This window comes from Dromaius novaehollandiae, chromosome 3 (genome assembly GCF_036370855.1).
Source record: "Dromaius novaehollandiae isolate bDroNov1 chromosome 3, bDroNov1.hap1, whole genome shotgun sequence".
NCBI lineage: Eukaryota > Metazoa > Chordata > Aves > Casuariiformes > Dromaiidae > Dromaius > Dromaius novaehollandiae.
In genome coordinates this window covers 92,102,645-92,128,545 of record NC_088100.1, presented here as the reverse complement: position 1 = coordinate 92,128,545, position 25,901 = coordinate 92,102,645, and the positions used below count along the sequence as shown (strand labels likewise).

Below are 25,901 nucleotides of genomic sequence, written 5' to 3'. Positions count from 1 at the left end.
CGAGTCTGCCACTTCAGCTTTCGCTTGTGCTACCTGGGTGAAGGGTAAATGAGTGCCAGAAATATAGTATCTCACCAGGCAAAAGAAACGGTGATAGCAGAGGGTTAGACAAATTCCAGTTGAAAGATGATTTTACTATGCAGGATGGTCTTAGTGTGATCTTACTATGCATGCACACTTCTGTTCACATAGGGGCAGGTTTACACAGATAAAACATAAAGGATTTCATTGTTGGTTTCACAGCCCTATTTTATTAAGGAAGCAGAGGTAGGAAGCATAAGCACCAGGTCTTCTTCCATCACTAACCACTTGTTGCCTGAACAAAAAATAGATAAGCAGAAATCCTGTCAACTGTATGAGCACAGAAACATAACATGCTTCTGCATAGAGAAAAAGAAATCACCAGCTGGTGTGGAAGGGATACAACCACAGTTACATCCCCTGTGCAGAGATAGTACCTTCGTGGACAGCAGAATTCCCAGACAATAGCATGTGAGCTGCCCTTAGTTTCAGTGGGAACAGTATTTAATCACATACTAGTTTTGGTATTTCTGTACAGATTTGAGTTAAAAAAAACAAAACAAAACAAAACCTCCTCACACAAGAGTTGTGAAACTCTACATAGCATTGGCTTTGTCTTGAACAGATGTCTATAACTTTCTGCCTGGTGAAAGAAACAATAAAATTAAAGACATTTTATTGAGCACAGACAGTTCTTGGCAATATTGCAACATAACTGACAAAATCATCTCTCTCTCTCTCTCAAGGTTAGGGACTTTAGCGCTCTGCCTAAAGAAGAACTGCATACTGAAAGCATAATAGACTTCAATTCTGAATGCGTTTCTTGTATTCACAATGAAACTTGGGAGACCTCCCAAACACAACTGACTGGCAGTAAGATCTCCTAAGTCTACTTGTCATTTAAGACTCTGAAGGGATGACAGCTCAGCCTTGTGAAGAAAAAAGATGATGTAAGCAGAAGGATGTAAATTCTTTCTCAGGTCTAAGTTTCCAGGGTGCCTTTGCTTTTGTATTATTGAAGGATCACCCAATTGTTAAGGCTCCTAACCTAACTCCATGAAAAACCTAGAGATCTTACCAACAAGCTAGTCTCTCAGAGAAGTGCTTGGAAAATTTACTTAAGAGCCACATTTTTGCTTTGATGGCAACACAACCTCAATCCAACATTCTTCCAAAATAGTTTTTACATCAGAGAAAAATGTAACTGTTCATGATTTTTTAGAAGCAAACACTGAAAAAGTATAACATCTTGAATAGTACAGATTGAGCTACTTATTGAATGTGCCAACAGCCTTAATTACATTAAAGATTACACTTGAAAAATTTTAATGCTGAAAGTAATGTTGTATGTCTGATAAAGATGACTAGAGGGACCAAAGAAATATCCTTCATGGTAAAGGAAAAATGCTGCACTGTATTTTTTGTGCATGAGATTAGTGTTGTCTTTATAAAGAGAGAGAATCAATATTAGTCCAGAAATGAGTTATACTATTTTAGTGGAAGTGGGCAGAAATGTGGAATTCGGTGAAAATTGTATTTATTTATTTATTTTTGGTGTGTGGTTTAACTTAACTCCGTCCTAGGTACAAATATCTCTTGTAGGTAGCAATTTTAATTGTTTTCAACATCTGCTTCTTGGTAACAATGTGCTATGCATAACTCATCTGTTCTCAAGGAATGACTGTTTTTCCATTGAAACAAAACCATTTGGATATACTTTATTACTTTACTTTCCTAAAGAGAGGAAGGATGTCAGCTTACACGGTGCCTCCTTTATAGAATAATAAAAAAGCCAAGCTGCAAAGTAAGCATGTAAAAGTGCTGAGATGCTTTGGAAGAAAAGGGCAAAAACAGTGAACTGGAGTTCATTTATTTAACAAGTACTTTAATATTGCATATCCTTCATTTCTGTCTAACTGAAGAGAAAGATTGAACATTACTGTCAGGGAGCTCACCATCTTCCGATATCTTCATTTAATTAAAAATAGCTGTAATTTGAGAACTCTCTTAGCAAGAGTGAAATTGTTACATTTAACTAGAAAAAAGGGATCTGTTAACAGAGGTTATTTGACTAAGTGTCATGACATTATCTATATCAAGATCTTTAAGTTACTGAGTAAAGCATTTCAGAGTTAGTTTAGAAGAAAAACAATGGATTTCTTCATTAATTCAAAACACCACAGTATACAGCACATCCTTTTCCACCTGCATATGGATATAAATATTTAACTCCTGTCATGCAGGTTAAGTGTCTGATGACTACTTCTTCCATAAGGCACTCTGTAATTTTAGTGGGAAAAGCTTTTTGTATTCCAAAGGATGTTTTTACAGACAGCAAGGAAGGGATGGGAGCCTACCCTCTCACTCACATGCCACACCCAACAATGTGAGTTATCCTAAAACAACCTACATTTTTGCAACATTGTAATATATAAACCATTGGAAGCTAAGAGAGAGTTCTACCCTCAATTTAGAAGTGGCAGCTGTTTCAGTAGTTCAGAAGAAAACCTGTTTTCCCAAATAGCTGCTGGTAGTACCATGAGATGACTCATGTTTGACCAACCATTTTGCATTTATATTCACACAAATTCTCTTACTTAATGTATCTTCCAATCTTTTCTTGTCAAATCTTTAGCCATATAAATTCAAGACTCAGACAACTGGACCTGCTTTGAGAAAGGGATTAGACTAGATGACATTGAGAAAGGTCCCTTCCAACCTAAATTATTCTATGATAAGTTTTAGTTTCTTTTCAAGAATGTAAAAAAAATAGCAATTTGATCTCTCTCAAACTTTTTTTTAAGGCAGTATGAAAGTATGAAGGTTAGTATTTTTTTTTTTTTTAAATCAGCATCAAGATAGTTGTTTTCTAAAGAAACAGATTTCTAGCTTAGCACAGATGAACTATGGATTTTTCCATGAATAATGTGAAGGCTGGAATTTGTTTTAAAACTTTTTCAAAGTTGCATTATTGTGGTCTGTTCAGTGTTTCCTAAGACTTGCTTCAAATTCTTGTTTCTTAGAGATGTATTTTATTGTTAGCCAATTAACAAACACTAAGTGCACATTTGTAGGGCTGATCAACACTTTTCACATAGAATAAAAGTACCACCTGGCATTAAGAGTTAGCCAAGTATATGAGCCATATTTTGTCCAACTGTGCACCAGGTCTCCTTATGGGTCAGTCCCAATCTGCATACATTCCCCTTTCCTACTAAAGAAGCTATGAAGTTGTATACATTCTCATTCACTTAAATCTCAAGAGTCAACTGCCTCGGGGAATAAGTAAGAGGATAGAAGAGACATCTCATACACAATACAGCATTTCCAAATATTTGAATTACTCTCAACACTCAAACTAAAAAAGATTCTTCTGGGTTTGTGTTAAAATGCAACTGGAAAAGGAACATATTATAAAACTTTTTTTTTTGATCCATTCTCCTGACTATTCTGGCATAAACAAGACATCTGCTTTGCTTAGTTTCACAGAACATACCTCCTTAAAGCATGGCGACGGATTTCTGATTTGTTCAAGCATTGCCCACTTGACTGTTGCCTGTCGTATATTTCCATCATATTCTCTGGAGCTCTGGGTACCGCTCGGAGTACCTCTTGATCGTTCATAACCTGGTTCATTAAAATATGGTTCTGCTACTAATATTAGTGATTGGACAGACACTAACACCTGTTAAAAGAAAAAAATTAAACATTAACAGTGCTGCTTGCTTGTTTTTACAAATCTACATAATTTTGCTTACATTATATGCAAAAACATTTCTACAGCAAAGTGCTGTAATCTGTAATACATAACACTTGACAGACTAGTTGTAGGGAATGTTCATCCTTTCAACCTGAAACTTGTTTTTAACATGTAGTAATGGTAAGTCATACAACTGTACATTTAATTCAAACAGAAAAAAAAATACAAAAAAAATTGATAGGTTAAAAATACAAGTAAAAGAAATTGTTTAAAGGAATAGATGTCTGATTGCTCTCTTTTGTGAAAGAAAATATATTTGCCAAGTTCTCAGTCAGCAATTCTCAAAATTCCTGGGATAAACTTAGTAACTCTTCTAATTCTGAATTAGATGACAAGGAAATAAGGGAGGTGGCTGCTCACTATGAGCTTAACCACTGAAATTAATCTCAGGATACAAGCTTTCCCATTTTTCTTTCAAATGCATTCAATTATTTTAGGTATGTTTAAGCTGTTTAGCTTCAGATTTTACATATAACAGAGTGTTATATGGTATTAAAACAAAAATTCAGTATTTTTCTTGAGTTAGAAAAAATGTTTTCATTACTATATCACCAAAGTTTCATACAGTAATAAAGAAATTATAATTTCCCCTCACAATTTTAATATAAGGCATATGTGGGAATAGACACTTCAATACATACAAGGCATTTAACTATATGTCCTAGTAATCCTAATATAAAACAAAGAATTACATAGATAAATAGGATATTTAGGAATCCAAATGTACATGTACTGCATATTTGTGATTTGATGTCTTGCTTTGTCATTTTTCCAGCATTAGAACGTTTGGCCTTGTCAACTTTTTTTTGTACCTAATCAGTTATGTTACATCTAGAAAACCATGTTGCTATACAGGTAGAAAGCCACCAGTATTTTTTTCTTTTTTTTAAATGAAGGAGGGATTTTTCTTATGGACTTTGAACCAAATCGAGCAAGAACTTTAGACATTACAATTCAGTGTCACAAACCTAGTTCTGTAACTGTAAAGAATTCAAAAAAGATGATTTGAACATGTAAATTCCTCAGACACTGGGGAGTTAAAGATATGCTACGTCTAAGAATGGTATTTCCAGCACCTTGCATAATGAGGTGCAAGACATCCACTACAGTTGATAAAAACATCAGGGCAGCTGTGTCTCATTCTCCTCCCAACCTAGGTGCAACTAAAAGCCTGGAGGCACCTTCTAATTTAGGAGCCCAGTTTGTGAATTTGGGTACAGATGACAACAGTCTTTCTTCTACTCGGAACGTGGAGAACATGCAGTTTACACTACGTAGCTATCGTGTCAGTGTCAACTAAAGATGCTGGTTCTTCCATAGGGCAGTGCCCTGACTACTAGACAGTCGTGCGCTTTGCTTAAGAACAGCTTTCTGTTGGAGTCTCTCTTGCGGCAATGCCAGCATAAAAGGGTTCCAGCTTTGCCCGCTCTGCCCTGTTTACTCCCTCCATAGACACAACGCCAAAGCAGTAAGTCATTTCAGAACAACAGCCCAAGAATCAGTTCAATGATCTAGGTTAATCTCAGTCCCACCATGAGCGCACACAATCACATCCTTACTCCTTTTGGCGCCATGATACTTTTTATTGGTAGCTGTATGATGCTTTGCTTTAACTCTAGCACTGAAGGGTGATCTAGCCCAGTGGGTCTGTATTGTGCCGGACAGGGCATGTCATTGTTGCAGTGGGAAATGCGGACCAGAATCCCCCTTTGGACTGAAAAGGAAAATTGAGCAAGTTTTTCTATTTCTTAGGTAAGTACTCTAACCAGCAGCTGTTACATGGTATAGTGTGCAACATCACGACATTGTCTCCCTTGCCCACCGTGCAGTTGACTGAAAGTAGCCATGGCTGTTCTGTGTTACACTTGGTGCTGTTGGCGTGTCACACAAATCAGGTCCCAGCGAGAAAAAGATCACTTAAGAAACTAAAATGGCAGAAGATTAATGCACACATGCCAAGCCAAGTTAGAGTACTTCAAGTACAATGCTTCAGATACCTGAAGAGTTTTGGTAATCTGTGGCCTTTTCAGAGGTCCAGAAGTAATTGGGTCTGGCTTTTTAGAATGCTATATTTTAGGTATTAAAGGAAAAAGAAAAAAAAAACCAAAACACTATAGCAGAGAAGTTGGATTCTAAGCAGCATTGTACTTTCTTGGCCTTAATAAATAGTTGTTATTCTGAATTAAAATTTTAATGAACTAAAAACTCTAATCTGATTTTCCAGTTTCATTTCAGAAAAATTAATTGCTGAAGCATTTTGGGTGGTCTGACAATAGTTTAGTCTTCGAGCCTGAAAAAACATGTACTGCTTAATTCTTTCCAAGCAATTTATGGAGTCCTACAGCTGTTTTCCATTTAATAGCTACAAAGTGTTTTTCTCCCAATGTGTGGGGAACTTTTTCCAACCGCTTTCTTACTATCTTCAAAATGAAACCTTAAAAAAACTTTGAAGTTACAAACCTGAATGCTGTATGAGATTTCTAACAATCAAATCAACATTTTACAATCCTTACCCCACACCCCCCATGCAAATATTACCAGCAATTGTGCAGATTAAGCTAAGGCCTGCCTGAAGTAAAACTAATATTAATCCAAGTAAAAGGAGTTTAGTGAAAATAAGGTTTCCCTTATCTACACCTTTCTACATTAATTTTTATAGCTACAGTTCAGAATTTGTTTCTCTCTGGATTAGATCAATCCTGGGAAAGTTTCACTTTGTAGTTCCTCACTATGAAAGGAACTACAGCCCAGATCTCCAAACCAGACGTTTTTCACACTATAGGGAGAGTGGACTTAATCTCCAAGGATGGAAACACCGCAGTCTCTCTTGGCACCTGTCACAGTGTTTGATGACCCTCATAGTGAAAAAGTTTTTCCTAATAATCTTACCAAAATTTTCTGTCCCAGTTTGTGTCAACTGGTACTCCTCCTGTTGCTGTGCACCTCCAAGAGGAGTCTGGCTCCATTTTCTCTATACCTTTCCCCCTCAGGTACTGAAGACAGCAGTAAGATTTCTTCTTGGCCATTGGTCCAGCCATTTTTCCACCCACCTTATAATCTACGTCTCACAAATCCGTATCTCCTTGTCTACAAGGATACTAAGGGAGACTGCACCAGAGGCCTTGCTGAAGTCAAGATAACCAACATCCACTGCTTGCCCTTTGTGCACAGAGCCAGTCAACTCATTGTAGAAGGCAGGCAGGCTGGCCAGGCACTTTTTGCCCTGGTAAATCCATTTTGGCTGTTCTCAGTCACCTTGTCCTTTAATGTGCTTGGAAATAGCTTCCAGGAGGATTTGCCCTGTAATTTTCCTAGAGACTCAGGTGAGGCCAGCCAGTCTGCAGCCCCATTGATCCTCCTGCTTGTCCTTGAAGATGGGTGTGAGATTTGCCAGTAATCAGGAAGGTCCCCTGATCATCATGACCTTTCGAAGGTGATAGCGGCTAGCTCCCTCAGGGCCCTTGCATACCTCACATTTGGTTCCATGGATTTATGGACCAAATTCTCCCTATTTTTCTTCCTCTACTGTGGGCAATTCCTCATTCTCACAGACCTTCCTACTAGTTGCTCAGAGTTACAGGAGAACAAACCTTACCACTAAAGAGTGAATCAAAGACCTCTGCCTTTTGCATGCCCTTTGTCACTAGGTTCCCTGCCCCATTAAGCAACAGGACCACATTTTCCTCAGCTTTTCTTTAGCTGCCAACATACCTACAAATAGCCCTTCTTGTTCCTCTTCATATCCCTTGCAACCTTCAACACCAGCTAAAATTTGGGTTTCTTCATTTCTACCCAGCACGCTTGGGCAATGAATTCATATTCCTCCCTCGTAGCCCATCCCCTCTTTCACCTTCTGTGTACTTTCTTTTTGCAGTTGAGCTCAGGCAGGAGTTCCTTGTTTATCCATGCTGGCTTTCTGCTACTCTTGCTTGACGTCCCCGCACTGGAGAGGACCTTTCTTGTACTTCTAGGAGATTGATCAACCAGTTCTCCAGGGCCATTTTGCCATTCAGGACAGCCTCCCGTGGGATCCTGCCAAGCTGAAACCTATTCTCCTGAAGTCCAGGGTGCAATTCTACTGTGCTGAAATGGAAACTGTACAGTCTTTTTGGATCTGGAACAGAAAGCCTACCCTGTGCTATGAAATAATTACTCCAAGGAAAGGAGAAATTCAGGAAATGCCGTAGGAACGCAAACAAGCCATTGCAAACTTCAGGTTTATTTGATCTATGTGCTTATTTCTCAATTCCTTTCTGTGATGTAAAGCTGAAAATTACGAAGACTAGTTAATTATCATAACCTAACATGTCCCAGTAAATTCTCGGTTAATTTAACACTAATTGTAATTGAAGATACTGTAGTTACACTTCACATCTCTTCAGCTTTATTCATATACTTAGCTTACTTGCAGGCTTTGAAAGAGTACCTTCACAGTTCTCACAAGTATACTTCACCTTCTTATCTGTCACAGTGTGGAGGCTGCTTTGTCATCACCACAAATACCTTGTGATACATACATTACATGAATTCCAGGAGGTGATGCCATCTTCCAGTTTGTGGGGTTTTTTTGTTTTGTTTTGTTTTGTTTTTAATCCAAGCAAGCGCAGGAATGAGCTGCATACAAATACAGCCACTCTTCAAGACAAGATGGATAGGAATACTGGTTGGAAAAAGCACTTTGAAGAACCTGGCCACTCTATAGTGTTTCTTTTACCAGAAAGAACAATTACATTCAGATTCTGTGTGGCTTCTGGTGTTCATGGCTATCCAATCATCTTGACAGCAAATGAAGTAAGCTTTCAGAGCCACAAAATACCAGTCTAGTCTAGAGGACAGCCTGGGCTATAGCTCACCATATATGATCTCCAGATTTGATTACTAAAATTCATATATGTAAGAAAGCCATGCACCAAAGAGAGGACTGGCATAAAATGCAGGAGACCACCTTTTTCACTAAACAGTTTTGAGCATCTCAAAGCCAGGGCTTCAGTCTGTACTGATTCTCTACTGGACACAAAGTCCAACTTCAGCATATCTATCCCAAGAACTCCAAACCCTTTATGAAATCAAACCTGGCTGTTCACAGTTCAGTGAACACTTTCAGCTAGGTAAGAGCACTGCCCTCCTTCCCCAACTCTAAAGCCATTTCTGTCACTCCCCAAGGAGCCTCTTTCCTTTGTTGAACACCACAAGGATCCGTCATTAAAAAGAGAGAATTTATCAAGTAAAGCTCTAGTTGTAGACTGGGAAACCAAGACATAAGAAATGGGGATGAGCACTAAGTTAATTACTGTCAGAATTGAAGACAAACCTGATTTCCTTGAATTCACTATGCAATTTTGCAAAGTACATGTAAAGCTGTCCTAATTCAAGAGTCATTTCAAGCATCTCAATTAAGATTATTTTGAAGTATACAGAATATTTTCAGAATTTTCAGAACATTTCTACTTTTCTGAAACATGCTTTATAATAAGCATTTGTTACTCAGTCTATAAAAAAAGCAACCCTGGGTTTAAAATCAAATGCTTGTAACAAAAAAAATTTATTAGGTGACTGAGGTATTAGAGAAGGTAATTTGCATCGAACACATTCTGAAGCTGTTATGTCTGTGAAAACCCTCTTAATTGGCACTACGTTTTGCGCTCACTTCCAAATGCTAATTAGATGGCCCTATAGAAAACTATGCTACCCAGCAACACTGAAATTAGAGAGCTCCTCTCCCCCAAACCTTGTCTTTTTATTGGAAGTTATTAGTTAAAGCATCAAAACTTAAATGTATTTGCAAGGCTATTTTTCACACACTGTACTGCTCTCTCACTGTAGCCACAAGCCACTCATCTTTATTAGAGCATTCAGTCACAGCAGCCTTTAAAAACATTTTTATGAACAACTCAGAATGCCTTTATTATACTGAAAATTATTGAAAAATGATACAACAGCCTGAAAACCCAAGTGTGCAGAGAATATACTGAATGACTGAAAGTAGCTAGCTGACTTTGTTTATATTTGCAAAACAGAAGTACCATCCTGATTTTTTTTTTTTGTAAGAAAAATCCACTGGCCTCTTAGGAAAAAATTAAGAGTAAGATAAAGCCAAAGATCTAGATTTCTTCGTGTAATAAATAGTGTGTCATTTCATGTGACAGCTAAGTCACTCAAATGATTGACTTTATTAAAACTGGTGTTTACAAAAGCAAGATCTTAACACAGCTGAACAGGATTTCTGTGAAACTTAAGGTCATTTAGGCATACATATCAATAGAAACTCTATGCTAAGATAAACCTCTATGCTAAGATAAACCTGTGTAAGCCTTTCTTGTCTATGGTGGTGCATCCCCCTACAACAACTGCCAGAGAATGCCAAAATCGCTTGCAATGCAGGATGGCTGCCTTAAATAACTTCATGTTTTGTTACATTTCAGTACAACTGTAAACAGCAACATATGCTCAAACTAATAACTACATAAAAGTGGTCTGCACAATTACTCAAAAACTACTTATTCTGTATAAGCAAGAACTAGAGGGACATTTAACTGTCAGTCATGAAAATTCTACTCTTGAATTTTTATAACAGCAATGAGAGAGAGTGTGCATGCGTGTATGCAAGAGCAAGCATGCGAGAGAGCAAGCGAGAGCGCTGTTCTGAGCTGATTTCATGTTAACACTGCCTCCAAATCTGGGCAATTGTTAGATCATTTTACGACATGCATTTATCATACAGAATGTAAGTATACGTGTTTGTAGGATCAGTGTATAGACAGACATTTTGGCCCGTATAAGTAAAACACCTTTATGAAAGTATTAAGAAGAAAACTGAGCAACTTCTTGCATTCAAGTCAAGATTCCCATCTGTGCTGAGCCTCAATCGGGATAAATCTCCCCATTTAAAAAAGCACACAAGTATAGAAATATGCCCCATGCTCCCAGCTTCTCTTACAAATTTAAGCTGGGTATTCTGACATCTAGAACAACAAACATCTATAGCAATATACGCACTGGTTTTCAAGTCTGATTCACTCCAACCAGTTTCCATGTGTTTCTCTTGATTTCTAATCTGCATTGCACAGACAATGTGCAACGTCCACATTGCACATTGTCAACAATGTGCAATCAGCTGGAATTGCTTCTAGTTCTTAATAAATTGGTGAGGGGTAACTCTTGATTAACTCCTTTCATATTTGAATGTGCCTTATTATGTTACAAAAGTTAAACTAGTTTAGTTACCAGGAATTCCGCTGTGAGGGTTTTCCAAGGTAAAGCAGATCAATTTTTAGTGCTAAGTCCCAACATTTGTCAAAAAGGAATTTAGTTTTGTTTTCTGTTTTCTTTCTTTCTTTTTTTTTTTTTTTTAATTGCTCTAAGGTGAGCTTCATATACATGAAGCAGCTTTTCGCAGCCTTACAGCAAGATAATCATTTGCAGATACAAGAAAATGAACAAGGTCTGGCAATTTTGTATACTGTGAGTTTTCCGTCTGAGTTCTGGCAAATCCACATTAATGGCCTATTTATTCTGATTGTAGCTGCTAAATATAACTGCATAGGCATAAGTAAATAAAGATTATAGCATTCCATCACAGCTGCTGATACAATGAAAGGATGTTTACACATCGAAGAAAAAAAAAAGTCTATCTTAAAACTCAATGCTGGACATTCACAACATTAATTTCTTCCTTACAATAACAACACATTTAAATGACAACCAACTGTTATGAACGTCCCTGCAGCTCTTTCACTGTTCTTTGAAGGACTAGTGCTTCTACTCTCTCACTTGTCAATCTGATGCAAGTTTGTTTTGCCATGTTCTGGACTCCCTTGTAATCATGCTGATGTGGTAGGCTTTTTGTCTGCTAAATAGCATAAATTACTAGCATAGCTTCTGGATCAAACCTTGCTTGTTCACTTGGAACCTAGGTGGACCAAGCTCGAGTCTGCTTGCAAAATACTGCATAGACATAACTTTAGATGAACCTGTTACTAGTGACAAAGTAGAAATGTCACATTAGGACATTTTCTGGATACTTGTTTTATTTATGCTTATTTGAGGAAAAAAATTCTGGTTTAAAAGGACTACAAAGAAAGCGTTAGGACTGACTAACCACTTATTACTCCTAAATGATATCCATTGAAGAGAAAGAAGAAGTGCTCACCTGCAAAAAACTTGATGTCTGGGGATTCCACTTCTCTTCTGGCCTGCCATGCCATGTGTTAAGTATGCTTAAACATACCTGGAAAGGTGACATTTTCAATACCACAGACAAATATTATGATAAATTTGCTCTACTTGGGCTGAGCAAATAATACTGCATTCTAAAAGACAAATTTGTTTTCTATGAAACTCTAACTTGAAACAAAAATAATGTGGATAAGGAAGAACAGCATGCCAATAAATTAACAAAACAAGGTACATTACATTTCTTTAAGGAAAAACTATAGATTCCAGTGGCTCCAGAAGTAAATGAATCATGAACACTATCTGATTTCTTACTTTCCTCTTTAAATACTGTTCTCATGCTTATCACTGTTTTCAAGAAAATCATTGCACAGGTGGTTTCTGGTCACACAGTCTGTCAAGGAATTGTAAACATCCTTAACTCTTATGACTGATCTGGACTTTTGTAGTAAAGTCAGTGGAGTTCTTGAACCTTATCACAAAATGGAAAAATCAAACACAGGGAGTATAATGAGACAGAATTAACAGAAAAGACATGGAAGAGAGTATTCACCAAGACTTAATGCTAGGCACAGAAGAAAGGAGGTAGTCTCCAGTCTGAGTTACATTCTGTGTCCACTGTTAACAGAAAACCCTGGGCCTAATATTGGAAGGCAGCATTAAAGCTTCTGAAAACAGTGAGCAGGTCTGCCTGTGGATAAAATTTTCATACTAAAAAAGGTGAAGGACTGCTTTACTGGTATTTCTATATAAGAGAATGTCGCCAAAGCCAGTTTTCAGATCTAGGCTTCAGTGGAGACATATACATAGCCATCTCTATAGCTCTATAGAGAATTTCACGTGTGCCTAATTTTTAATATAAATAGAAGTAGCATCTTCATGGTATGCATGTGATCTTTTGTTAGCTTTTGGAGCCTTTAGAATGAGCCACACCATACCAAAGAGACACAGTGGCGGGTGTGTGTGTGTGTGTGTCTGTGTGTGTGTGTGTGTCTGTGTGTGTCTGTGTGTGTCTGTGTGTGTCTGTACCACCATTAGCATTACATGATCCAAAAGCTTTAATGGCTGTTTTGCTTAAAAAGTTAAAGCCCATATTTTATAGTTACATATTCTTCTATAAAGGATATCAAGGTTAAGGAATGGCTTTCCATATCTTCCCTTAAGAAAAGGTACTTTTATGTGGAAAAAAGCACTTGGCAAACACAATCAGTTGCACTTGATATGAAGCACACTTTTTTCACGGAAATTTCCATGGGTATTTCAGCTAGCCAGAATAAATTTCTGCCTGTTTAATTTAGCAAGGAAGGTGGAAAATAACATTTCTCTAGGTCAAAATTACTTCATTTTTGATGGTCGAATCCAGTTGATAAAGGCCTTAAAAATACACAAGCTCCAAGACTATTCAGAAAGGAGAGCATTTCCATTCCAAACTATGAAATCAATTTTCACTTCAGTTTGAAGACAAATTTTAACAAAACAGCTTCCTCCATTATGTCAGGAGTGGCTGATAATTTGATAGCAAAGGGAAAAATAAATATGCACTTCTGAATTCAGGGTGCACACAATACCTCCAGCCTCATATAAATACCTATATATTACAATTAATAATTTTTGAGTCAATTTTCAGTAAGTTTAACAAAAAGGAAAAGGAGCTACTACTCCATTCAATGTGTAGCTCTGGAACTGACTACTGTACAATGTTGTAGATGAAGATGTGCTGGATTTCAAAGAGTATTTGGAGAAATTAGTGGATTTTTTTCATTCAGAGACTGTTAAATACCAATACAAAATTAAAAACTGATGGAGGCTTGGCAAAGTACTGCTAAACACTTGACCTTTTCTTACCCTTCTTTTCTTCCCCTAAGTAACCATGAAGAACCACAGTTTTAAGATAGCAAGCCCAGTCAGCCCACTACCACAAAGCATGCAGGTAAGCAGCTGTATTTGGGGAAACTCCCAGGGTCAACGAACCCAGAGTATAAAACGAGATGCCTCACCCTGCAAAAAACACCTTTTCTATAGGTGGAGAGGAGATAATGGGTTAGACATGCCTCTGGCCCCAAGCAATATGGCCATTCTTAAATTGTTTAGTTTCTTAAATTCAGAATTATTATACTTAAGACACAAAAAAGCAAAAGAAAGAAGAGGGACACGTTCTATCAATTTCATTTTCTTGCTATCAAACACAAAGCAGGGTAATATAAAATTTAAATACAGATTTTTATATATTTCTTTCTATGCAAGAACAAAGTTCACCTACCTTGCCATCATTGTAGAGGTTTGGATTAAATCTCACGCTGTGGCCTCCAGTTGTTTCCAGATTCACAAGTGGAGGGGAATTAGGATAGTCTTGTGGAAAATATACATCAAATTCAAAGCAACCATTAGCATAAGGGGTGTCTGCTGGACCAGTAATTAGAACCTACCATTGTAAAAAAGAGAATGTTCAGAAAAAACTTTAATTTGCCACACAATCAAGATTTTGATAATTTACATATTACATTTTATTTCTGCATGCTGCTTATCAAAAAATACCGTTAGACGTCATCATCACATGCAGTTTGTCCACTTTGATCTTCTGGGTAAGTGAAGCCCTCTGCTAATGTCCATTTCTCCAGCTAGATTACATATGGAAAGCAAAATGGAAGGAGCTAACTCCACTTCCTATTGCATGTTTTTAGAATTCTGTCATCAAATTTTAGGTCCAGAGATATTCAACGTACTTCATACCTACTGCTTTTAACCGACTTAAATGGCAGTTCTGAAGGATTCACTTGGACCTTAATGGCATTGCACAACTAAAGCTTTCCCTTCAGAATTGCTGAGGAAGAGTGGATCTTTTCCTGTGAAGTCTCCTTGGCTAATAGAGTGCTCTACAGGCAGACAGAGCTTCTTTTTCCCCCTCTGATAAAGCTACTGAGAAACCAATGTCAAACTCTAAAATATCTCTTTTTACATACACTTAAGCAGCAGTAACAGCCATATAAAGCTTAAATAGATGTAAAATTGGAAGGACAGAAGTCATATGAAAAGTGAGAATGGGCACTGAATGTGCCAGAACTCTTAGAAACTACTTACACTATTTTATAAGTTAAGAGACAGCAATTGAAATGAAATGAAATACTTCTGATTTTCCTTAAGATTCAAGGCACTTTCTTAAACATTTATATGCCAAGTTCAAACAGGGAAATCAAAAATAACTTGGCTTCTTTACCTTCATGATGTCAAGCCGTTCCTCATCACAGCGTACAAAGACGCTGGATGAAGATGAGAGAGGCAGTGATGTTGAAAGAGTCACAGCTTCTTGAGCAAGACGTCGGGCTCTGGCAGCACTGTTGGCGTCACTTGCATTTTTCACCTGAGACATGTAGTGGTAATTTACTTTAAAAACCAATTTTCCATCGTCATCTTCAGAAACCATTTCAAATGTATCTACAACAGAAGGAAATTCCATTGCATCAGGGGAAAAAAAGTGAAGTTATTAATGGATTAGTTTTGGATAAAAATTTCTGAGTACTGAAATCAGGAAAGTTTAATTTGCGTCATTAAAAAAATATGGATTTTGTGAGTTAACAGTGATCACACAAAACAAAGTATTAACAGCCTTGGGTTGAATGAATTCCTGCAGCAAATTTACAGGTTTTCATATGCAACTTGTCCAATGTATACTACTTCTGAACTGAAAAACTACCAGCTACTCCAGATCAAGAATACAGTGGATACTTATGAATACATAATAATGCTAGTAATGGAATCAGTGTGAAGCAGAGTGCCAGTAGTATTTAATTGGGTGGTAGCTGCAATGTTATTAAAGGATCATAAAAGATTATACAGGCTAATTTTCTTTAATTGTTAAGCAAAATCTGTAGCTTGGCTGCCAGGGTGAAAAGTTACCATTACAAACTTTGCTACTTGCTCTTCCTTTCCTTCCACATTTGTGTAGGAAATCCTTTGCAAATGCTCACAAAAGCAAATAAATGTGATTGCAAATACTATCAATGCAACTCAAAAAAATATTCATAGAACATGTTTTCACAGTATGTTTTTACAGCTGTATTTGGATGATATACTATTTGTTCTTCATAGATTTTGAACGTTTCCTTTATTGCCAAAATAAGCACTCATTCCCATCACATTTTCCAAATGCAACAGATCATACCTAAGAGGGCAGAACGAAGTGTACTACAGCTTCATTTTACTTTAAAAATGCATTTTGATCTGAATTCCATGCCATTTAAAAAATAAAAGCTGCATTTTTAACAAACATCTATACAATTTTGCATATAAGCTTTCTAAAAGAAAATCTACTAACATTTGCAATATAATTTGAGGACTGAAAAATCTCACAAATCATTACTGGAATCAAAACATGAACACTATCACTGAATTGTGTAACTCGTCCCTTGAACTGACCTAGTGTATGCTTAATACATTTCATATTAGTTCAATGAACACAAATGAGTTGGTAACTTAAAAATATAGACTTGGTAATTTTCCATGTGTGAAAAACATCAGTGGTCAGGTATGTATAAAAGTTAATCACTTTTAAAAATAATATGCGGTTCATTCCAACTGATTTTCTATTTCTTAAGTATCTGCTTTCTAAATTACAAGCATTCATACTTTTCAACCTACCAAACTGGAGTTTTTTCATGACAGCCACATACTTTTCTTCAAGAGACCGTAAAACAGACAAAGGCTTGGGCTTCACAGCAGCCTTTTTGGAGTATTCAGCCATCTTCTTTTCTGTTATAAAAAATGTGGTAATTATTTGTAATTAATCATGTAATTTTTAGACAAGTACACCAAACACCTGGTGATTATTTAACTTAAAATGACATTTGACATTTGCGTTGTTTGCAGAGAACTTGAAAAATTGAGATCATTCATAACATACAATTTTGTTTTTCTCACTACTATGTATTTCATTATCTGGACAGCTTAAAGTAGAAAAATATAGTTAGCTCAGAAATAATTCATGATTACTGCTGCTATGAATAGTCAGTTATTCTTTCTTCTAATGATTTTTTTAAAATAGGTCTGACATATGCTTCCTGTGTGGATGGACATTCACACAAGCTTTCCTGATGCACTCTCCAAAATCAGTAGTTTATTATACACTCCTTCATAAAACTCACTTCACTGATTATGCTATTTAATCCTTAGTTTTCTTTACTAGACAACCAAATAGTCCTTCTAATGGCTGCAGGTTCAGTCTATGATTTATATTTTTGTTCTGCATTCATTTAGTGACGAGTTAATCCAGTCCACAAGGTTTAATTTTAACAGCAAAGCCTTACTACTAAAGGTCACATACCTATTTTTTTTCTTCGTAAAAGACAAGATACTATATAACTGTGATGAAGGTTGCAGGATGTACTCCAACTTACTATTCTTTATCCTGACCTAGATTTTAGGAAGACTAACACAAGGTTTCACGCGCCTTTGAAAATGTAGTCAGTAGTGAGGGCAGGAGGGAAGTCTTTTTTCTTGCATTTAAGCAAATTTTTAAGTTTTCTGTTAGTGAACATGTTACAAATAACCATTATACAGTGTTTATAAAAGTATATCTATTTTACCTTGGTTTGCTTGGCGCAAACTGGTGGTAGCAGCATAAACTATCTCAGCAGTCTTTTGGATGTCCGGTACCAAAAGCGTCAGTCCCTCTGGTTCTTGATCAGAAGTATCTGGTTTTACTCCTGCTTTAGCTTTGTCTTTTTTAGACCTGTTTTTTTTTTTTTTTTTTTTGGCAAAGAAACACGATATAGCATGAGAGGAATATCGTTCAACAAATCAGACAGTATTCAGCATGTTTGTCAATGGGGAAAAATATCAAAGATTAAAGATCAAGATTAAAAATCTTCTGAATGCAATGTCTCTATGTATCTCCAGGTTAATTACTTGATAAAACAAAAAATTGTGACAATACTCAGCATACAGTCTTGATTTGATGAACAGAAGATATGAAGAGAGAAAATATGAATACAAATACTAAAACTAATATACTAATTTCTTGCTTCAACCATTTAGTATAGTCAATTGTAATGCTGCATGCTTTGTTTTTCTGCACATTTTAAAAACCTATTGGGGAAAAGTTACAAAAATCAGTATAACAAAAATTATGTCATGAATGTGCACTTCATCCTCGCATGCAGATCCTAGTGCAAAAACCAAATAAATAGGTAGTATAGTATTCTCTCCTATTCTCTAATACACTAACAACAAATTTTCTAAAATATGGTAAAGATAAAACACTAGGCGATAGCTCTAGTCAAAATTCATAGCATGTCTATGGACTAGCCACCTAGACAGATCAAAATTCTCTCTCCCCCTTTCTGGGCTATAGAAGGTAAGGCCTTTTATTTCAATAAATATTTTAACGTAGCACAATTAAAAGTCTTACAAATACAAAGGGTTCTATATTATACTGTATGTTTATAATCAGCCTATTGCAAATTAAAATGTCAGTATAAGCACCTCAAAATTTCACAATGAAATTATTTAAAAATACAGCATATAACAATAGCGCTATTTTATATAAGCTGGTTGCTTAATAGGTTAAGAGGTGTAAATATTTTGATTGTGATACCCCAGTTTTTACCAGAATATATATTCAATTATTGAAATGAAAACATGGTACAGTATTTGATAACAGTATACCCTAAATATGCATACTGGTAAAGCTTAGTCATGTTTTTAGAGCGATCATAAATTTATACAGTTACTCTGCAAAATTTAAAATTTTAAAGCTAGCAGTCCAAAAATAATTTTACTGAAATTTCTTCAAGGTTTTTGTTTTAATATGCAAACAAGATAAATAGCCAAGAAGCACTGGTTTTCTCTTTCCCATCACCACTTACACTAGCAAAAGAGAAAACCATTTTTGCAAGAAGAAACTAGCAATTTAATGCTTTGGTGTTCCAAACATATATATTTTAGCAGCTACCAGACACTATATCCTTTCTGTATTTTAAACTAGACTGAGACCATGCATAAACAATGAGCCCCTAAAGTATTCAACAGAGGCGATTATGATAATACTGAAAGTCTTTATACTGTACCTAATCAAATGAAAGTCTCCCTAGAGTACGTTAATAACAAAATTCATTACCGTAGCATGGTACATTCTCCCTGTTCCAGACTTGGTCCAAGAAGGTATTTGCCTATTGTTGACTGAGCAATACTGAGCTTTCAAGTCTTTTAAGTTAGGAAGCAAGTATCAAGGCCAAACAATGTATTTTAGAGTCAGAGAAACAGCCAAAGACAAAGAAGCAGCAGCAGCTGCCTCTCCCATTTATACTTTCTAAAATTGCCATCACTGTCTTCTTCCTTGTGGAAATCTAGGCTGATACTTTAAAAATATCCTAATAATTGTGTTTCTAAATCTGTATTGAAGCACACTAAACCTCACACACATGCTAGCAGCCATCAGTCCCAAGAACAGTGTACAGATTCAGTACTGCTGGCTATTGATGTACAAACCTTAAACTATTTGCTAGAAACTCCTGTGGAAATTTTGTCTAAAACGAAATGCCTAAAGGTTTATGCAAGAGAAGAATACATGAAAAACAATGAAAATGGGATTGGTCAAGGTACTGCAAGTGAAATTATTAAAAATTTATTTTCAAGACAGTTTTCTTTTAGGGCTTTCATCTTCCACCTGGGAAGACCAGCCTTTTCCTCCTACCTGGTCTTAAAAGCAAAACATTAAAGTACTGGCTCCACTACATAAAACATTTAACCATATGCTTAAGAACTCTAACAAATATAATGAGTTACTGACCATGAACTACATGAGCAAACATGGAGTCTTTATCTAGTTGAAGTGGTAAAAAGAGAAATCAGCTGCTTAAAAATATACGCAAATTCTCAGGATCAATAATATAATATCCTCTCATTCCTTCTGCTTTTTTTGGAACAGTTAATACTTCTGCACTTTTGAGAGAATATGTTTTCTTTTTGCCTCCTTTCCTGCCAATATGGCTAGTCTATCCACTGAAAATCGTGAGGAAAAGAGACAAAACACAAATGGAAAACCCCTCCTCAGAATATATTTTCTACATTAAGGGTTGGCAGAACAGCTCTACTCTGCAACCTGTAAGTTTTCGCAACTCGCGTCACAGTTTTACGTTACTGGGCTGCCTGACTTCTGAGTCAGGCCAGAATTCAGAGTGCATAAAGGCAGTTTAGGAAGCAGCTTGCAGGAGTAGTTCTACTGTTGATGTAGAAAAGAAAGCTGGTATCCTATTTCATGTATCATATCTGAGCTCAATTCTGCCTAATCAATGATTTTAGTCAGTTTTTTAAGGAGCATAAGGTAGCTGGGGCATTTCAACCCCCCCAATCAGACATACCGCCTTATCCACATTCATTTTCCTCACAAGAGTCATGCTCATGAAGTCTAATGGCTAGTGTAAAGACAATTTTTTTTTCCTTCTCTTTTGGAAGGAACCCAACAGGCACTACCATATAACTTGTAAGACTCCTGTTAATAATGACCTTTATTTTTAAATTCCCTCATTTTGCCTTATTATCCTTACTTGGCTTAAATCTTTTGGTGTCTAAATGAGAATACCAACTCCTGCACAGTTCATAAGAAGTCTCCTAACATGACCTCCTTCTTTACATACTTAGTGTTATCATTTAGAGATTATTTAACAGTACTTCACAGTTTCTCAGTTTATTTACAACATTTACAACATCAACATGCAGCAAATCAAATAATTCCCCAGACTCTAGATGGGGAAATCTGTCAAAGTTTCCCCAATGGCATATACTTTCCCACTGATTATAATTTACAAATTTCACACAGTTTTGTCCATCACTGGACACCTGAAACAGAACTGAATTTCATTGCAGACATGAGCTAATATGCTTGATTTTATATTTCTTTAGCAGTAGAAGACCACAACAGCACTTTCTAAAATCATATTAAAATAAGGCTCATTACTATTATTTCTATTAAATAAACCTGACTTTTAAAAAATTAGATTAGGTACACTAAAAAGATGAAAATCTGTTATGAAACAGCTTCTCTGGAATTCCTGATGGAGGCATGCAGCTGGTCCACGCACTCCTCTACTGTAGGTAATAACAGTGATGAACAGGAATGGTTATAAAAGGGGTGAGGAACATACATAATTCAAAGCCCTATGAAAAAATTCAAAGGGTTTTTACACATACTTGGTGCATAGAAAAATCTTAGAACAATAAGACAAGTCAAAGGACACCAAAGTTACTTGTGGCCAATTTTTGACCCTAAGCTCTCTCCAAGTTGTGTGAGATACACATACATCTCAGAAGGGCAAGGAGAGTCTGAGCTGGAGAGTGTGTTGCTGGGAATTACACAGGCACTCCTAGAAAACTAAGAATGAGCAGATGAAATACCAAAATTCAAGTGATAAAGATAGGAAGATCCTTCACTCCTCTGCACTCTAGCAGCCTGCATATAAATTTATGCATGCAGATAAACTAGCAATATAATTAAACTCCTCAGCTCTAATTACGTGGTTTTGAATGATATTCCAGAGAAACATGAGTTAACTTAAACCAAAAACCAATCAATACTCGTAAGTAACAAAATAATGTAGAATACATAATCCATATGAATATTTTCCAGTACATTTTCTCTATTTTTAGAAAACATGTACATGTCTGTTATACTGTACTTTTCTTTCCTCCAAGATTCTGAATGTGAAGCAAAGCATATCAGTTATTAAATAGAGGACAAACCTGTTTGTTTATCTAGACTTCATGATTTTTAAAATGGAGAAGGAGCCAAATATTTAATTTAGATTTAGAAACTTCCACTTTTGCAACTGTTGAAGAAAAAGCAGACAAAAATCATGCCAGCTCACGTTTAAAGGAATGACAGTCACTAATATATTTGCTAGAAGAGACAGCAGAGTACATGCTAATAATTTAAACTGTTAATTTAGCTTGTGCTGGAAGATGACAGCCTTCTTTTCACACTGCACTAAATGAATAATGAATGATATCCTCCTAAGGCAATTTTAATTTTTAAAGCCAATACTGATACTTACTTACGCATTTCTGGTACTTCAGAGGTAAATTCAATGATACGGAAGACACATTCAAAGTATTCACAAAATAAAGCCAATGAACCATTTAGCCCTTCTGTACTACAGAGATGCTACTTCTAAAGGAATTCTGCTCAGTTTTATATCAATGTTCATTTTGTTGGGATAAAACTGCCATAGCTAGGCAACCTTGCTATCGTTCAACCATAATGGCCTCCCACCTTCTGTACGCTTCCACAGATACCAAACAGAAGCATGTTCCCTCTAGTAAATCACAGATTATTAAACTATCTTCTTGAAAAGCAGGGAAAACAAGTAAGAGAACATGCCTTCGTAAATCAAATGCTGCTGAAGGCAAGTAACCTCCTCCAAGATGGCTCCATATACTCCTCCTTGGAGCTTTGAGCAGCACATTTCCAAAAAGCTAAGCTGAAGCACTCCAAACCAGGAAAGACTGCAGGACTGCCTTCTGCAACCAATTATCAGCTCTGAACATGAAATTGAGAGTGCATTAATAGACTTTGTTTATTTGTTTGTTTTAAGTTTCAGAACCCAATTAGAAAGAAAATTTTGGTTTGTAGACTGTGCTGTTTCATACAGTAGCTCTGCAAAATAACATTAAAGACAATAAAAAAGCTTAGCAGGGAAAATGCCTCAGGTATACTTGAACATATTCTAATATCCCCACACAACAGAAAAGCATCCAGATCGTACGAAGTGTTGTACATACAGCCTGAAACTGTCAGACAACCTTTGAACTGTGCTGGGTCAACCCTTAGTAGTAGTACGAGAAGCAACAGAAGTGCAAAGAATTCAGATCTCCCTGAAGCAGTTATTACCTGTGTGACGAGGAAATCTAGCTAGGAGTTTCTAGACATGCAATTGCTATACTCTATATTATATTAATAAGCCATCAGCTTATCTCAGAATCTAGATATATATTACCTTTGAAAAGAAACTAATTTTGAGACTGTACAGAAAACAGTTTGACACGTTTGTCAAATTTAACAATTTAACATGAAGTTCACATAGTAGATGGCAGTTCAGATGAGCCTGTTTTGCTGCACAGCATACAGCAAAGCCAGTTCTCTACAGCAGAGGGTACAGCCCTCACAACAACCAAATGTCTCAAACTCAGCCCTAGTGGCAACCCTTTCTACAAGCTTGACCACTAAAATTAGCAATAGCTTTTGAATCTTTAGTAGTCCATCAAAAACCATGGGAGATTATCTCATACCTAAATTTCTTCTCCATTATCCAGAAGTTTCTTGATTTTCCAATAGAATACTATAGGATTTGAAAGTAAATGAAATCAAATGCTCGCTGGAATCTAAAACCAAACAGTCCCCCCTTAAATTCTGGATCCAAGTAGACAGTCTTGCTCCACCATGATGATGACATTCGCTACATGTGCAAGTAGAACCGTTCAAATAAGATTTGCCTTTGAAAGCAGATCCCATCCCTATGTTGTTCTCCTGGCATTTGACCTAAAAAGGACAGCAGGTTGTCCCATTTAAGAAATTCATGCCAACACTTGCTTATATTGTTTGCTTTTTTTTTTTTTTTTTTTTAAATAAAGGATGAGTAGTAGCGATCATGTGCCATTCTCACAAAGAATATGTTTAGACTTTCACTTGGGGAAGCGAGGAGATACAAGTTTCCATGTCCATTAGATCTAAAGCTGTCTAACAGATGACCAGAAAAATTAAAAAATAGTAATTGTGGTGAAGAATTTTATATTATGCATAAATTTATACTGAAAATAGATTACACAGAATTATTTCCTATGTTAAGAAGACTACATATATTAAGATCTACATGTTGCCAGAAAAGCACAAGCTAACATTTTTTGATGGCCAAGTTGGATGGGCATCCAACATAAAGAAACTGTTATTTGTCCTTCCCAATTGTGTTTCTTTTGTATTAAGTCAGAAAAAAAAAAAAAAAAAAAAAAAGGAAAAAAAAAATCCCACAATAGGTATACTTCTTTATATGCAAGACTAGAAATCTCAATTAAAAAGGACTACAGGAAGTTGTGGATGGTTCATCACCTACTGGAAACAGTTCTCTATAATGGGAGACAATTTTTTGATTGGTAAATGTTTCCAGTTTATAGTGAGAGGAGGAACGTTCTATACACACCTTCTTTTCATGATGTTTCATGAAGTTACACTTACCTTCTTTTCATGATGTTTCAGTATAGGCTTAGGGACAGCAATAAATTTTTCAGGGATGTTATCTCTTAACACACCCCTCTTCAAAATTGGAAACATGGGAACAGAACCAAGAAACCAATTAACTGCTGGAGGCAGAAAATTAATAAGAAATGAGTATTTGCCTTTGCAGCATTTGCCTTTCCACTTCCTCAAGTTCCTTCAGTTGGGGCAAAAAAGATTGATTCAGCCATTAAAAAAATCAAATTCCCAGCTCTGAAAGCCAAAATAGTTGAAGACTTAAGGGAACAGACAGAAAACAGGTTGAGATCTGTACCAACTACAGCACCTGTCAGAGGCACAACACACTGGGAGGTATGCTGGGGTTCATTCCTTCCTTCTGCATGTGCGAGCCTGATGACTGTGTCCCTTCAATCAGCAACCACATGCAGCATCAATTTAATCAGTCAGGTGACTAAAAACAGGCCTTTTGGACTTGTCTCCTGCTCTGTGAGCCGCAGCAAAGTGTAATATTTCATAGATTTCAACATGAAGACCATGGTGATAGCAGCATTTATGAAGATGACAAGCCATAGTTTTGCAGAGCAAGGACTGATGATAGGTATTACTTTATGGTTGCTTTTATGGAAATCACTCAGTGCTCTGAGAAGATGATTTGGCCTTTAGAACATCCAGAAACGGTAAAATAAGTAGCAGGAAGATAAAAGTAAGTAGCTTTGGCTGTTAAAAGAACACAAAGCTGAACTGTACTTGTCCAGAACGTGCAGTTCCTTTTTGGGAAAGGAGAACACTTAGAAGAAAGACTGTGCATTAGCAACAGTTAGCTGGTGCTCGCTGCGTCTAGATTTTAGTTTTTGCCCAAGATCTACGGCCCAGCCAGCGGAGGGGTTAATGGGACAGTAACAGCAGGTTTGACAAAGCAAAACTGTCTTGTAACAATAGACTACCAAAATCATCACGGAAGAAAAGCAGCTGCCAATTAGCCTAGGCTCACAAGTTTTCTGGAAGAGAATCTGTGCTTATTACTACCTTTTATAACCATTTATAATAGGAGTTACCTAGAGACTGGTTGATGGTTAGTACAGGAAATCGTGTGTTGTAATCTGTCTGTATGTGCTTCCTTAGCCAGTCTGGCTGGTAGCTCTGGAAGGTGCAGAGCAAGCTTATACTGTATTGTACTGCAACACTTAGGCAGCTTGATTGGCATCACAGCTGAGAAGGGATAGTTGGCTACTTTCCCATTTGCTGGCATGTTGCAGCACAGGATGGCAGGACCGTTTGACAAGAATGGCAAGTGGAGCGTCTCAGAAGAGACTGGAACACCGTGAAGGCTGGTGAAGGTGGCTCCAGAGCAAACATTTGTAATTTCAGCTCATCCTCAGCAAACCAGCTCACCTCTGAAGCTTGTGCTAATGGATAAACTGACTGGAAAAACCCCCCACCAGGTGCAGGAACACACTTTTCATATGTAGCATCAACAGCTACTGCTAGTGAACAATTTTCAACAGTCTCTTTACAGTTAGGATTCTCACCATAAACAAACTCCTGAATCTTTTGCCTCCTAGATCTTGTTCTTCCTGACAAAACCCCAAACATATCTACACTAACCAGTTAGCCTCCTATGGAGAATCCACTGAGGAAACAGATAGTTTTCGGATATTTCTGGTAAAAACTATTTGGCCTGACCCTCTCCAATCTCATTCCTTACAGAATCAGCTTGTTTAACAGCTTCAG

At 36.7% G+C, this 25,901-nt stretch overlaps 1 protein-coding gene and 1 long non-coding RNA gene across 9 annotated transcripts in view; one reads left to right on the top strand and one right to left on the bottom strand.

The window, feature by feature from the left end:
• The window catches only part of LOC112997115 (uncharacterized), a 38,027-nt gene extending 34,029 nt beyond the window's left edge, over positions 1-3,998 (top strand). For both annotated transcript variants that reach the window (XR_003262624.2, XR_010388505.1), the window contains one exon: positions 768-3,998. This is a non-coding gene — a long non-coding RNA (uncharacterized LOC112997115). The remainder of the gene's footprint in view (positions 1-767) is intronic.
• BIRC6 (baculoviral IAP repeat containing 6) overlaps positions 1-25,901 on the bottom strand; it is a 197,715-nt gene that overhangs the window by 2,195 nt on the left and 169,619 nt on the right. For 6 of the 7 annotated variants that reach the window (XM_026122951.2, XM_064509464.1, XM_026122955.2 and 3 more), the window contains 6 exons: positions 17,533-17,678; positions 16,589-16,699; positions 15,168-15,385; positions 14,214-14,375; positions 11,931-12,008; positions 3,518-3,706 (listed from right to left, as the gene is read on the bottom strand). In XM_026122951.2, the coding sequence (XP_025978736.2) occupies positions 3,518-3,706; positions 11,931-12,008; positions 14,214-14,375; positions 15,168-15,385; positions 16,589-16,699; positions 17,533-17,678 (904 nt within the window). Of the gene's footprint in view, positions 1-3,517; positions 3,707-4,325; positions 8,417-11,930; positions 12,009-14,213; positions 14,376-15,167; positions 15,386-16,588; positions 16,700-17,532; positions 17,679-25,901 lie in introns of those variants that run through there. The other variant, XM_064509465.1, reaches the window with a different exon arrangement.